The 16,010-nt window shown below is 42.2% G+C and overlaps 1 protein-coding gene across 1 annotated transcript in view; it reads left to right on the forward strand.

Moving 5' to 3' along the window:
• The window catches only part of LOC124774909 (otoferlin-like), a 188,459-nt gene that overhangs the window by 107,211 nt on the left and 65,238 nt on the right, over positions 1–16,010 (forward strand). Inside the window, exons 10-11 of the mRNA XM_047249587.1 lie at positions 1,818–1,973; positions 12,311–12,430. Coding sequence (XP_047105543.1) covers positions 1,818–1,973; positions 12,311–12,430 — 276 coding nt within the window. The remainder of the gene's footprint in view (positions 1–1,817; positions 1,974–12,310; positions 12,431–16,010) is intronic.

Consider the following 16,010-nt stretch of genomic DNA (forward strand, 5'->3'; position numbering starts at 1 on the left):
CCACAATGAAGCTGTATGTCCACGGTGAGTACAACAACGGTTTACTTTCCGCTTGTTTGTTGTCAAATCAGTCAATTATCCAGACTGTTACCCCTACTCTACTAAATGGCTCCTGCCCCTCTTCAGGAATCGCCCGCAGCTCGTGGTCTTGTGAAGAGCGTTGCTACCTCTGGATCACGGGGTCTCGGGTTCGATTCCTGGCCGCGTTGGGGATTTTCTCTGCCCGGGGACTGGGTTCCATGTGTTGTCCTCATCATTTCCTCATCATTCGTGACTGTGAAAAAATTGGATTGTGGAGAAATTGGGACTTTCTACGGGCGCTGATGACCGCGCAATTGAGCACCCCACAAACCAAAACATCATCATCCTCATCATCTTCAGGAACCATCAGCTATTCTAGCCTCTCCACAGATATAGGTTCTATGTGGTTCAGTCTACGGCACACCTATTTGATTTAGGTACCTTGGAAGCACAGACTGAATTCTTCAATCAAACACAAACTCTACGGTAAATACTTAGAGTCTAGTGCCGTGATGGAACAAAATTTTTACTCGTCGTAGATCTTCTACCATATTTCGTACCAGTGATAACAGTAGTGTTTTTTGTAAGCATAATGTTTCTATTGCAATCTTTGTATCAGGAGTTCTACCACTCCAATATTACAGGAGGATCTCTATGGATTGTGTGGTACTAGCAGGAGGCACCCGCAGCCTGGAACTTGGTAAATATCGATGAAGGCTAGTCAAATTGCTTAAATGGAAGAGAATATCCTGAAAAGGACAGTTATCTGATTACAACTAAAAGTTTTGGACAAATTATGTTTCATTTACGCAACTTAGCAACAATGTTGCACAGCTGTAATGTTTAGACAGCACCTCATAGTGGTGATTAACGGGAAAATAACGAGAAAAGTGGCTCAATGCAAGGTGTAAATGTTCAGATGAGGAACAAAGAAAGTGATCGACTTCCTTCCCCACGATTCCTTACTCCCATGGGACAGATGACCTCGCTGTTTGGTCTCCTCCCGCTAATCAGTCAATTAACCAACCAAATGTGAACATGTATTTCTGAGGAAGTGTTTAGAGTAATCATTTTCTGAAAATACCGTTACTGGATAATCGAGTGAGCTGTCTCGTAGATGGTATTCTTAGTGCTGGCATGATTGATTTCGAAATTATGCAATTTCTTTCTCACACGTGCTGATAACAGTGCAGCCGACTGGACTTTCTATCTGCCTTAATCTTAGCTTGTGCTTCGTCCATAATGATGTTGTTCTTGACGGGATGTTAAACACTAATCTTGCTTCCTTTTCTTCGCGACAGTCCAGTTCAGCTGAAACACTGAAGCGGATGAACTAGCTGAAAAAGCAGCCAGATAAAAAAATCTGTGATTTTGAGTGGGCGTGCGTGAGTTTTTGGTTACTTTACTTTTGAGATTCATATTTGGCGCCTATAAAAACTCACATATTTTATGTAATGATCTTCGATGTGGTTGATTTTTCATCGCTTTGTGTACTTCATTGTTTCTGTTGAGCTGGACTGTCAAAATCACGTCCGGAGATGAAAGCGTACAGTTTCGAAATCTATGGTGTGAACTGAAAATCAACAACAAAATAGCTGAATGAATTATCCATTTATAGCATACTAATCAGAAACAGCTGAAGGCCGTAAAGGTTCCACCCGTGATATTGATCTGTCACTAATTTCTGCAAATCTGTGTGCAGTAACGTACGTCACGCTCACGATACTGGTAAATCAGAGTTGAGGAAATGACGCAGCACGCGTGCTGTACTGACGCTGGGTGCCCGCTGCCGGCAGAGCGGGCAAGACGAGTGGTCCGCGGTGACGCTGGTGCTGTGGCTGGGCGCCAGCCGCGACGTGGCCGCCTGCCTGCGCAGCCTGCCGCCGGGCTGCTCCTCCCAGCAGGACGGCGCCACCCCGCTGCCCGCCACCGTCACCTGCTCCCAGCAGCAGGTCAGACCAGTCTGCACGTCCACTTCAGGCCGCCGAGACTTATGTCATTCTAAGTTACACTCAAATCAGTTACAGTCACAGTGAGGTATGTTGTGAGAAATACAATTGTTAACGATATGAAGGGAATTTATATCTCTACATCTACATCTACATCTATATGGATACTCTGCAAATCACATTTAAGTGCCTGGCAGAGGGTTCATCGAACCACCTTTACGATCCTCTATTATTCCAATCTCGTATAGCGCGCAGAAAGAATGAACACCTATATCTTTCCGTACGAGCTCTGATTTCCCTTATTTTATCGTGGTGATCGTTCCGCCCTATGTCGGTCGGTGTCAACAAAATATTTTCGCATTCGGAGGAGAAAGTTGGTGATTGGAATTTCGTGAGAAGATTCCGTCGCAACGAAAAACGCCTTTCTTTTAATTATGTCCATCCCATATCCTGTATCATTTCTGTGACACTCTCTCCCATATTTCGCGATAATACAAAACGTGCTGTCTTTCTTTGAACTTTTTCGATGTACTCCTTCAGTCCTACCCAGTAAGGACCCCACACCGCTCAGCAGTATTCTAAAGGAAGACGGACAAGCGTAGTGTAGGCAGTGTCCTTAGTAGATCTGTTACATTTTCTGAGTATCCTGACAATAAAGCGCAGTCTTTGGTTAGCCTTCCCCACAGCATTTTCTTTGTGTACCTTCCAATTTAAGGTGTTGGTAATTGCAATTCCTAGGTGTTTAGCTGAATTTAGGGCCTTTAGATTTGACAGATTTATCGTGTAACCAAAGGTTAACGAATTCCTTTTAACACTCACGTGGATGACCTCACACTTTTCGTTATTTATGGTCAACTGCCACTTTTCGCACCATTCAGATATCTTTTCTAAATCGTTTTGCAGTTTGTTTTGATATTATGATGACTTTATTAGTCGCTAAACGACAGCGTCATGTGCAAACAACCGAAGACAGCTGCTCAGATTGTCTCCCAAATCGTTTATATAGATAAGGAATATCAAAGGGTCTATAACACTACCTTGGCAAACGTCAGAAATCACTTCTGTTTTACTCGATGTCATTCCGTCAATAACTACGAACTGTAAACTTTCTGACAGGAAGTCACAAATCCAGTCACATAACTGAGACGATATTCCATAAGCTCGCAATTTTACTACGAGCAGCTTCTGTGGTACAGCGTCAAAAGCCTTCCGGATATCCAGGAATATGGAATCGATATGAAATCCCTTGTCAATAGCACTCAGCACTTCATGTGAATAAAGAGCTACTTGTGTTTCACAGGAACGATGTTATCTAAACCCATGTTGACTGTGAGTCAGTAGACCGTTTTCTTCCAGGTAATTCATAATGTTCGAACACAATACATGTTCTAAAATCCTGCTGCATATCGACGTTAACCATATGGGCCTGTAATTTACTGGACTACTCCTACTACATTTCTTGAATATTTTTTGTGACCTGTGCAACTTTCCAGCCTTTGGGTGCACTATGCGACCAAAAGTACCGTAACACCTCGCTGAAAACGACCTACAAGTTCGTGGCGCCCTCCATCGGTAATGCTGGAATTCAGTATGGTGTTGGCCCACCCTTAGCCTTGATGACAACCTCCACTCTCGCAGGCATACGTTCAGTCAAGCGCTGGAAGGTTTCTTGGGGAATGGCAGCCAATTCTTCACGGAGTGCTGCACTGAGGAGAGGTATCGATGTCGGTCGGTGAGGCCTGGCACGAAGTCGGCGTTCCAAAACATCCCAAATCTGTTCTATAGGATACAGGGTAGGACTATGTGCAGGCCAGTCCATTACAGGGATGTTATTGTTGTGTAACCACAGCGGCACACGCCGTGCGTTATGGACAGGTGCTCGACCGTGTTTAAAGATGCATTCGCCATCCCTGAATTGCTCTTCAACAGTGGGAAGCAAGGAGTTGCTTAAAACATCAACTTAGGCCTGTTCTGTGATAGTGCCACGCAAAACAACAAGGGGTGCAAGCCCCCTCCATGAAAGACACGACCTCACCATATCACCACAGCCTCCGAATTTTACTGTTGGCACTACACACGCTGGTAGATGACATTCACCGGGCATTCGCCATACCCACACCCTGCCAGCGGATCGCCACGTTGTGTACCGTGATTCGACACTCCACACAACGTTTTTCCACTGTTCAATCGTCCAATGTTTACGCTCCTTACACCAAGCGAGGCGTCGTTTGGCATTTACCAGTGTGATGTGTGGGTTATGGGCAGCCGCTCGACCATGAAATCCAAATTTTCTCACCTTCTGCCTTGCTGTCATAGCACTTGCAGTGGGCCCTGATGCAGTTTGGAATTCCTGTGTGATGGTCTGGATAGATGTCTGCCTATTACACATTACGACCCTCTTCAACTGTCGGCGGTCTCTATCAGTCAACAGACGAGGTCGGCCTGTACACTTTTGTACTGTAACTGTCCCTTCACGTTTCCACTTCACTATCACATTGGAAACAGTGGACCTAGGGATGTTAAGGAGTGTGGAAATCACGCGTACAGACGTATGACACAAGTGACACCCAATCGCCTGACCATTTTCGAAGTCTGTGAGTTCTGCAGAGCGCCCCATTCTGCTCTCTCACGGTGTCTAATGACTGCTGATGTTGAAAGGTAACTTTGGTGAGGCTATTTAAGTGATTGAGAATGTAGGCAAAATTTAGTGTATTAACAACATTAATTTTCCCAAAACAGACATAAATTATGCTAAACAAGTTATTGATTGCATACCGTAAACAACTAACAGGTGATTTAAGACTACACTGCACAAGGATCCTGGGTGGCAGAGATAGTTTAACTAGTGGAGTGAGTCAAGTATTCCGGCCCTAAAAATATGGATAACGAAATCTGAATTAATCTGACGCTGAGCAGACTTTGGCTGATCAAATCTACTGACGTTTCTCTACATAGGTGCAGCGGAGAGCAAGTGGCGATTGAGATCTGTACGCCCTGTCAATGCCAGAGTGGCAGTACGTTACCCTGTTTACTTTGTGCGGCGATGTAACTTGCAGCTGGCGAGATGTGCGCGGAGGAGGTGAGACGTTGGGGCGGCAGCTCTGAATCGATCGCGGCCGCGAAAGAAATGCAAAAATCTCACGGTCTGTCGATCAGGCAGAAGGGTCGCAATTTACTCTCTACCAGAGCCCTGAAATCGCTGTACATTTCAGTGTGTGACACCCTTTCGCTGGTCGTACTAAGGAACAATTTGGCTCACTTATACAACAGAGTGCACAAGGATACCAAACATCAAGACTGGTAAACAAAAAAGAAATAAGTGTGCTCTTGGCAATCGAGTAGTCCGAGATGTTTGAAGTTACACTGTCTGTACAGTAAGAACATTACCACAGGCTCCCCAGTCTAAACTACTCGCAAATGAAGTCAGTCCCAGGATAGGTCCCAAGTACCAGCCACACATGCCAGAGTTTCGACCAGAAGAGCTTGCAAGACCAAAGTCCTGCACCCGAGTCCTTCGCAGCTCTCAAAAAAAAAAAAAAAAAAAAAAAAAAAAAAAAAAAAAAAAAAAAAAAAAAAAAAAAAAAAATCCGTTTTCGTGCAGAGTGCACGAACGACACCGCCTTCACCCCATCTTGAGCCAATCACTGGGCTCTAGAGATTCTAAATCTCCCCTCCCACACGACAGCACAAACTCATGTCGAAACAGGGCAAAAGTTAAGAAACCTGCGACTGTGAAAGAAAAAGAAAGAAACCGCCAATTACTGGCTTTTTTAAAGTTTTTTCAGAGGGGGAAGTGATGATTGTTCAATGTCATGTTACTTCCCAGGGCAACAAGCGAACAGATACAATCTCAAAGATCTTTATCTAATTCACCTGTTTCTTGGAGCTTGTTAGTCCTAGCTATGCGGTGTATTAAAGATTCTATCTCTAAACGTTTCTGAGACGCCAGTGTTTCTTATACAACTATGGTGGCCAATGGAAGTGGTTCACTGGCCTATTTGCACTAACAGCGAACATGAAAACATGTGAATTTTTATTACACATGGCTCTGCACACACTGCCCAGTTTATAACTCACTGTGTAGATGCGTTCCTTCACACTGTCACCTCAGGCCAGGCTTCTGCTGGCATTGCAGCAGGTAGCATGGCATTGTTCTGCTGGAGTCCTGTCTCGATGAGGGGCTGTCCTGTCTGCCGTGTATGGCTGTGGGCCTGTCTGACAAGATTTACTAAGGGACAGGCTCGTCCCTAATTGCTTTCAACTCCTGACAAGTTGTTTCTACGAGCTAAGAATCAAAAATATCTCATGCTCTTAGCGCCCTACCAGACTCCATCATCATCTGCTCAGGCCTTAACTTTCTTAAGTCTCGCTCAAGGTGCATCAGGTTGTAACAAAATCTTTAATAATTTTCCGTATGTGAAAAGTAGGTGAGAGAGTAACCTGTCCTCTCTCAAGGTCGCTGATAAGGAGAACCTGCCAGTATGTGGCATCACAATGAACCTAATATGAAAAACTTATGTTTTGCGGGTGTCTGGATACTTTTGATCACTTAGTGTATTTATGCAGACTGAAATAAATGAAAATTTGCACTAAACAAACCCAGGATTCCAACTCGAGCCTCCCGCTCACTAAGGAGATTTATGAGACTTGAAAAGGTCTCTGCAACCATATAGTTTCATTTGATTACTGTACCAACACCCGGGTTTCAGGTATGATCCCCGTTTCATTCGATGCCGAGGTGCTGTTCCAGTACAGATGGAGAGCCTCTGCAATGCTGTTCGAGTTTAGGGATACTAACAAGTGGTCTGCGGCGTGAATGAGAATTTTCATTGAGGAGGAAGGCGTGCTCAGGTAGTCTGTGCAGTTGTGCGAAGCCATAGCGCCAGGTTGGCGTAGTGGTTCGGGCATCTGCCTAGCGGCCAGGAGACCCATATTCGAATCCCGACATTGATACAAATTTTCGTTTCTTGCTTCAGTCTATATGTATAACTTGTATATGTTTGAGACTTGAAAAGGTCTCTGAAACAATATTGTTTCATTTATATTTCCGAATTATTCACGAATTTTCATTTCAGCCATTACAAGTTTCGGTTTTTAACTATCGTCACCATCAACCGGTAGACGGCGTCTTTAACATGTTTCTGCTAAGCGTTGGGAAAAACGTGCAGCGACCGAAATATTAGGTTATGTCTTAGGATGAGCAGTATGTGTCCTGCAGTCTGCAGCTGAGATTCGAATACGGTTCTCACTGGTAATCAGTCACACAACGTTGTTGTCATGCAGAAAAGAAGTTACTTTTTTGTTAATGAGTTTAAAACCAAAGAATTTATATAACAGAATCATAGTAAACTCAAAATTGGTTAAGACATGTATTTACAGTTCATGTGATTGAGGCACAGTCACAAGGAAAATTTTTTATACGTCTTTAAGAACAGATGGAACTGATTAAACTTAATTTGAATGTCACACTGTTGCGTTTTTACAAATCAGTTCCTACTGATCTTCAATTTATATTAAAAAAACTAGCTGAGAATCCTGGTGTTGCCCGGATATTTGTTTAAACCAATCTTCTATAAGTCCGTCTCCTATTCCCTCTTCTCTCTCTCAATGTCCTCATTCTCCCTCTAAATCAATCTTCTCCTCCTCCTCTCTTTTTCAGTCTCCTCCCCACACTCTCTGTCCATTTCCTCTCTTCCTTCCCTTTCTCGGTCCATTCGCCCTCCGTATCTGCCTCATCATCTCCTCCTCCCCCATCCCTGTGTCAGTCTCTTCCTCCCCCTATCTCTGTCTATCTCCTCCTTTTTTCTCTGTCCACCTCCTTGTCCCCCCTCTGTATCTATTTCCCCCTATCGCTGTTCATCTCCTCCTCGTCCTATCTGTGCTTGTCTTCACCTTTCCCTGCTGTCTGTCCATCTCCTCGTCCTTCCTTCTCTCTCCACATTGTCACGCTCACCTCAGTAAGAGGCTATTGAATCGTACCCCTATAGTATTTTAACTAATATGTCTAGCAAATTTAACTGAAATCCTTCCAGGAATTTATGAGGAGCTTCTTACTCGTGGCTTTACTGGCATACGCACATGTCGAATAAACACTGACGAAAAAAATCGTAGCACCAAGAAGCAGCTGCGCGTCATAAACGAAAGTTGGCAAGCGTGTTTCTACATCTGAAAGATTATGTCTATACATATTTCGCGCCAGTTACATAAGAGTGGTGCTAGTATCACCACTATGAGGATACAAACCAGGATTCCTTTAAATACAAGCTGTAACGGTCGTGAGCGTTAGTTACCTTTGAGATTGGACGTTGTGAGTTGATGTTAGCCAAGCATGCATCTAAAGTGACAAAGACGCCATTATGAAAACCTCGCTGAACTTGAATGGGGCTGCGTAATAGCGCTACGAGAAGCTGGATGTTCCGTCTGTGATGTTGCATATAGACTTGACAGGAATGTAGCCAATAAATATGACTGCTGGTTGGGCGCTCACGAGAATGTACGGTTGTAAGAATATCGGGTTCCGGACTGTCACATGCTACTACCGAGAGGGAAGACTGTCGTGCTCGGCGTATTGCTCTGGCGCATTGTACTGCATTTGCAGCGGCAATTTGACCAGCAGTTGGCACTACAGTGACACAACGAACTGTTACAGGTCAGTTACTATGAGGACATCTCCTAGCCAGACGCATTCCACTGACGCCAAACCACCGCCATTCGAGACTTCAATGGCTTCGCGCGAGAGCTCGCTGGAGAGCGGGATGGAGGTCAGTTGTATTTTCTGATGACAGCTGTTTCTGAATCTGTACCAGTGATGGCTGCGTGTTGGTCAGGAAGCGCCCATTTGAGGACCTGCAACCAGTCTGTCTGAGTGCTGGTCTAGTGGAACTCCACCACAAGTTATGATCTGGGGTGCGATTTCGTATGACAGCAGGAGCACTCTCATCGTTATCCCATGCACCCTGATTGCAAATTTGTACGTCAGTGTGATGATTCGACCTGTTATGCTGCCATTTATGAACAGCATTCTAGGGGTGTTTTCCAATACGATAACGCTCATCCCCGTACCGCTTTTGTAACCCAACAGGCTCCCCAGAGTGCCGACGTGTTGCCTTGGCCTGCTCGATCACCAGATCAGTCTCCAATCGAGAACATATGGGACATCATCGACGACTACTCCATTGTCGTTCACAATCAGCATTAAGCGTCCCTATACTGACCGACCAAGTGCATCAGGCATGGAGATCCATCCCCAAAAACTGATATCCGCCACCTGTAAAACACAATGCGTGCACGTGTGCATGCTTGCATTCGACCTTCTAACGGTTACGCCGGTTTTTAATGTACCAGAGTTTCACATTTGCATTGACGTATGACGCACTTACATTAAACTCTGATCTTGCGATGTTAATCACGTACATATGTTACCTAGACAAGATTATGCCAAGTATTTCATTATTCTGCATTAACTAATTATTGATGTTGTGATTTTTTTTCCGCCAGTGTATTTCACTGATATTTAACATATTCTGCGCGTTTTTGTACACGTACTTCACCTGTACGTCTAGCGAATTTCCATTTTCACCCTGTTTAGTGTTTATGACATCGTATGTTCTGATTTATGTGCTGCGCAGTGATATAATTTTGGAAGTACATCCAGGAGTATATGTGTCTACTGTCTGAGAAATGTGTTGTGAAGAGAGTCAGTAGATTAAAACGTCATGCAAGATGCAGCACTTTCTCGCGCACCGCAGTGTTTATGACGTCGAATCTCCTTAACTATGTGTCTTACAATGATTTACTGTTTTAGTACATTCAGCGGCACGTATGGATACTGTCTGCAAAGTATGTTTTGAGTGGAGTTAGTAGTAAAGAACTAGTAAATTTAAACGTCGTGCTTCATGTGACAATTTTAATGCATGAGTAGCAGAAATGTAGTAAGCAACGAAATTTTTTACCTTCATCTTTTTGTGGGAATTGTCTGCGAGCAAAAGTTTCGCAAAGGTTTGAAATTATGTGTAAAGTTTTTTGCAACTGTGTTAAGTGCTCTCATTCTCAAATACCGGATACTGGGCAAGTAGGCGTGAATAACAAATTTGTTTGCATGGCCATCATCCGCAGCAAGCACAGTAATATTCGTTTTGCAAATAAAAAACTCCTTTTCTTGCTACAGTGTATTTAATTTCTTCCAGACGCGTTTCCTCTTTAACTTTAAGGCATCTTCTGTGGAAAGTAGAATGATACAGTTTTGTTTTGATATGCGAGATTTGTAGATTATAAAGCAGCTCACCACTTATTTCATACGTAAATAAGTTGTTACAGTTACTCGCGTTTTTGGTTGGCATCTGCGTTTCCGCTCACCTGGTCAGATTCTGGAGGTCGCCTTATAACTTCACTTACGAAACACAAGCGCGTTTATTTTACGAAGTCTTTCCTTCACAATTTAAAATTTGTTTGCACTAATTACTGTGGAACAGTATTAGTCTTCTGTCAGTAGTTGTAGATATTTCGCCGAAAACTGTGATTTGAAGTCGTAACTACTGTGTCTCCACTCTGTGCGTCTTCCTGTGCAGTTTGTTTACGTACATGTTACCAGCCTAACTAAGTATGTGCTGGAAACTAAAGGCTGGTCATTTCTGTTCACTTTATATCTGTGTGTGTGTGTGTGTGTGTGTGTGTGTGTGTGTGTGTGTGTGTGTGTGTGTGTGTGTGTATGTGTGTGTGTGTGTGTTTGTGTGTGTGTGCGTGTGTGCGTGCGTGCGTGCGCGTGCGTGGGTGTGCACGCTCATAGCGCAGCTACCGAAGTGGACAGGAAAGATAGTTGAAGGCAATGGTATAAGCAGTGTGTATTACCAGTTTTGACTTATGGCAAAAAGACACCAACTTTTAATGGTAAACCATTCAAAAGTAAGGATTACTGAGCAAGACATTGAGAAATACAGAATTGCAATACTATGGAAGATACGCAAAAACAAATGGGTAATGGACCAGATGGATTGGAAGATGTAGTTATAACTGTAATGATATAAAGAAAAGTAAATGGAAGTTGTCATTGCATAGCCAAGCGGATCAGTGGACAAAACCGCGCGGATAGCCGCGCGATCTGAGGCGACTTCCCACGGTTCGCGCGGCTCCCCCCGTCGGAGGTTCGAGTCCTCTCTTGCGCATAGGTGTGTGTGCTGTCCTTAGAGTAAGTTAGTTTAAGTTAGAATAAGTAGTGTGTAAGTCCAGGGACCGATGACCTCAGCAGTTTGGTACCATAGTAACTTACCACAAATTACCAAAATCAGTGGTCGATATGCCAATAAAGTTATTTCCTCCATTCCAGGAGGTAATAAAATACATAGGTTGTGAATTATTAGAGGTATGAGATGGAAGCGTAGAGCTTAGGACAGTATTCCGTGGAAAAATCTAGGCGAAGCGGTGTCCTAAACTGAAAAATCTCTTTAAACTTGTGCAGCTCTTTGGTTGTATCAGAATGAAAATCACGTCTACAACCTGGATATAATTATAGCTGCTATGTTTATAAAGCAAATGGAAGAATTCAATTTACTACGAAACATCCTGAATTACAAACTATCATAATGTAAACAACGCAGGATTAATTAAATTGGTGGCAGGAAAGGGCCGGATCGATATATTGCCGTTGATAGGTTCTAAAAGGCGACGAAAATACATCTGGATCAAATTCGGTTTTATTGGATATGCGGAAGCAGAAAACTTTTCTGTCTATACTATCCACTGCTTTCTACTCCGGTGTATATGATGTAATATATCTAAGAAGAGGCGTTCGTACATGGAAGGAACTGTGTTCCGTGCTACTACTCACTACAGTGAAGATGGTTCATCGGAAACTTGGATTTAATGGGAAATCATAAAAGCGCAAAACAGTGTTCTTCTGAAAATACGCATTATTATATTCATGATTTTTTCTCAGTTTGTGGTACTGTCGTTAATGCAGGTTGAGATTATCTTCGTTTCTTTCTTTATTAGCTGAACCACTACGTCGTTTGTTCCTTATTCCTCCGCAGTGGCTAGCACACTGGACTCGCATTCGGGAGGACGACGGTTCAATCGCGCGTCCGGCCATCCTGATTTATGTTTTACGTGATTTCCCTAAATCGCTCCAGTTAAATGTCGCGATGGTTCCTTTTAAAGGGCACGGCCGACTTCCTTCCCCGTCCTTCCCTAATCCGATGAGACCGATGACCTCGTTGTTTGGTCTCTTCCCCCCAAACAATCCAACCCTTATTCCTCCTCTAAAGCGCAAACAAAGTGCTTCAAAATTTAAGAAATACGCAGAAATTTATCTAGCAAATCCACTTAGTGTGATGTCTGTGTTGCAGACGCTGTTGGGACTGGCACACGTGTATGGCGGCCGCTTCTTCCCCGGAGATGACGAATCAGGCCTCTGCGACCCTTTTGTCAGGGTTACCATCGCTGGAGGACACACTTTGCAGACTGAGGTACGCCTTGCAACTTCTCATTCGTCACTGCTTATTACACTTATTGGTTTACGAACCACCCGTATGTAACATCGAAAAATCAGTGTGTATCTGCCAGGGCGATAGCTTGTAGTACAATGTACTGCCTACGCCATGACCTTGTACTGCTTTACCTATTCTTATATGTTCCTTGATTCAACCTGAAACACAAAATACTAACATACTGAAGTGATGAAGGTTATTGATTATATCGTTCCGGTCACGAATATATTTACTGATATTTCGGTTTCTGAAGCACCTTTGATTTTAACTATAGTGATATTTCGCCATCTTCAGGAATTTGTCATGTATGTACTAAGGAAATAGTAGAGAGTTGCTTTTTGTGAGGTTATAGTATGGTATATGGAATCAAACACAGTTGAAGAATATCGTGAAAAGCTTGATAATTCCAGTCTTTAATCACAAACAACTCCAATTTCTAATACTTTGCTATAAGAGAGAGAAATAAAAAAGAACACATCCAACAAATATCGACTGCTAACATACTCCACAGTGGCGCTGTTAGTCTTCATTGAGGATGTCATCTGGATTCTAAAAACTTTCTAATTTCTCACTTCTCTTTGAATAGCAACGGGACCCTCAAGCGAATGGATTTTCATCTTTGGCAGTCATATCGCTTCTGCACGAGTGCTTTCATGTATTTATGTGGTGTGTGTAATACTGTCTGAAAATTATCGATCAGTAGGATTTACTTGGTCTTGTTAAAAGTCTAATGAATAACAAGACGAGCAAATATCTCACAGTATCTCACAATAAATAGCATATTATTCAAGTAAAGATCTTCCAGGGAAGTCTTTTGAGACTGGCTTCTTAAATCAGTTCTTAATGTTTTCTAAGCTCATTTGCGATTTTTCTAAACACTATTCTTTTTGTACCTAAGTCTTATACTATTCACAAAATTAAAGCTGTACACTGGACTCGAAACACGTCTTCTTGTGCCTTTTGATATTGCTCTTGTTTTATGATTGATTTTTGGAGCTCTTGATATCTAAAACTGTTCTTGTTCAACCAGGTGCAGTTTGGAAAACTGGATCCGGTGTGGGACCAGACGCTACCCTTCCATGATGTGGTCGTATGCTGCTCTTCCGGAAAATTCATCAAGAAACATCCACCCCTCGTTATTGTGGAAGTGTTCGATTTGGATAAAAGTGTAAGATATTTCCATGGTTAATTTCGGGATAAGATATAAACCTAAGGAAGTTGTTATTTTCAAAAGAGGCAGCGCTTGCTTTCTCAATAAACCCCAGAGTGTTACATGTATACGGGGTGTGTCGTAATTAATAGCGTAAACGCGTACAGTTGAATGAAGACGATACTAGAAGCAAAAAACTCTCAGTACACATGAGCTCTAAAGCGCATACCTTATGAGCTACTAGCACTTCTTCATCTTCGATACTGTGAAAAAAATCTCTTCTTATGAAAGCTCTTACTTTCGATATTTTGAGAGTTGGTAGTATGGAGCCAAACACGAAAAAAAGTCCAGTAACCATGGCCTCCAACCTTAAGAGCTGTGAGAACTTCTTCATCTTCACTACTGTGAAACATATTTCTTTTACTGAACAAGTGATTTTAGCTCTTAAGGTATGAAATTCTGACCCCATGTTCAATGGACATTTTTTCTCATTTTGGTCCATGGAAAGCAAAGAGCTTGCAGTAGATAAGATTTGTTCCACAGTATCGAAAGTTATGAAGTGTTGATAGCTTGTAAGATATGCGGTTTAGGGCCTATATTTACTGAGACTTTTTGCTTCTGTTATCGTGTACTTTCGTCTGTTTGCGTTGACGCTATTACTTATGATATACATTGCGTATGTTTTATGCAAGTATTTTTAGTTGTATTTTAATTTTCTGAGTTGGCACTGGCTGAACAACTTTAGTAGGAATGTCCGTGATACCATGCAGCCACTTGAAGTTTTATTGTTTAATACCGCAGCATGAAGATGGTTTATTTAACAGATTATCTGAAGAAAACAAAATTAGGTTGTTTAGAGCAATCTGTAGAGCGGTTGATATTTCATCAATGCCTTGCAGCTTCTCATTCGTCACTGCTCATTACACTCATTGGATTACGAACCACCCCTATGTAACATCTAAAAATCAGCGTGTATTTGCCAATGAAGTCCAATACAGGAAGGAGATGTAATCATCAGACAAATCACCTCGTATTTAATACAGATATCCACAACAACAAAAAAAGTTGTTTTGCAAGTCTGAGTGGGCTCATTCCATTTCTCCAACCAAGAACAAATCCTTGGCACCAGTGGCTCGCTAAAAAAGCGCGGGCGCCAAGGGGTGAATCATAGCGGACGTCGTCTCCTGACGGGGAAACAGGCCACGGTCTTTGCATGCACAACGCGGGAACCAACTTACGTGTTTGTGGATTTCTATGTGGTCTCTCTGTTCACAATGAGTTCTTCTGGTGGAGTCACTACAACTCATAAGATCAAAGCTTACATCTCCAGGGGTGGCGACTTATAAAAAATATTGGGGGGCGGGGGGCATACTAGCGATCATGCCCCGGGAAATTTTTAAAATTTTAGATGAAAAATACTGAGTTTTAAGTTTTTTTTAAAGCATTTTAGAGTCATATGATCAACCTTAGAACCCCGAAAACTGGACTCTCGATAACTCGACGCTTCGGGAAACTCGACAAGCCTGACACATTTTTTTGGTTTTGAAAAAAGAAACAAAACATAAACACACTCGGTATTTTCGTAAAACGCTAATTTAATTTACAGTAAATATGATGCTTATAGACTATTACAGAGCAGTGAATATATAGCTCTGAAAAGACTGAAATTATATTTAAATAAACCCTAAACTATCATTAAAAGAGTAAAACATAAAATATTGCTGCCGCACAGTAATAGCACTTTGATTAATAAGTGAAATAACTAATTTAAAGTTACTTTGAATAAGGCTCAGGGTTCATTAAATAAAACAATATCTCAAAGTTAATGCTTTAATACAGTTAATGAAGTTAATACAGTATGCCTAATACTTTCGGTCAAAACGTATGTAAATAGCGGTTGTTAATTGGCTCTTAAACCCTAAAAATATTTAAGTATTTGAAAATAACTAGTACAGTACTATAGTAATACAGTAATAAAATAGCAAATATTTCTAAACTGAAAATTTAACATTATGTTTGTATTTAATTCTCTATTTTATAACGATTTTTAGTATTGTTCTAAAAGCCATTATTAGGGCTAGAGTGTCTTTACAAATGTGCAAATGTCGACCGCCTGAATGGATTACTGAATATGAAGTCGTTGATGACTGGTCGGATATCCAATTCTTCCAAAACATCTCGGTGGGCATGAAGAACAGCCAAGTTGTTCAATCGCTTCTGTCCCATTGTTGATCGGAGATATGACTTCAGTCGTCTAAGGGCGCCAAATGACCGCTCTGCTGTTGCTGTCGTGATTGGAACTACTTGGAGAAGCTTAATTCACTCCACTACTTCACGTAACATTTCTCCAACTGCAGGCACTTGTGTAATGTACTTCCTTACATCACGCATGTTTTTTAAGACCAGTTG

This window comes from Schistocerca piceifrons, chromosome 1, assembly GCF_021461385.2.
Source record: "Schistocerca piceifrons isolate TAMUIC-IGC-003096 chromosome 1, iqSchPice1.1, whole genome shotgun sequence".
Taxonomy (NCBI): domain Eukaryota; kingdom Metazoa; phylum Arthropoda; class Insecta; order Orthoptera; family Acrididae; genus Schistocerca; species Schistocerca piceifrons.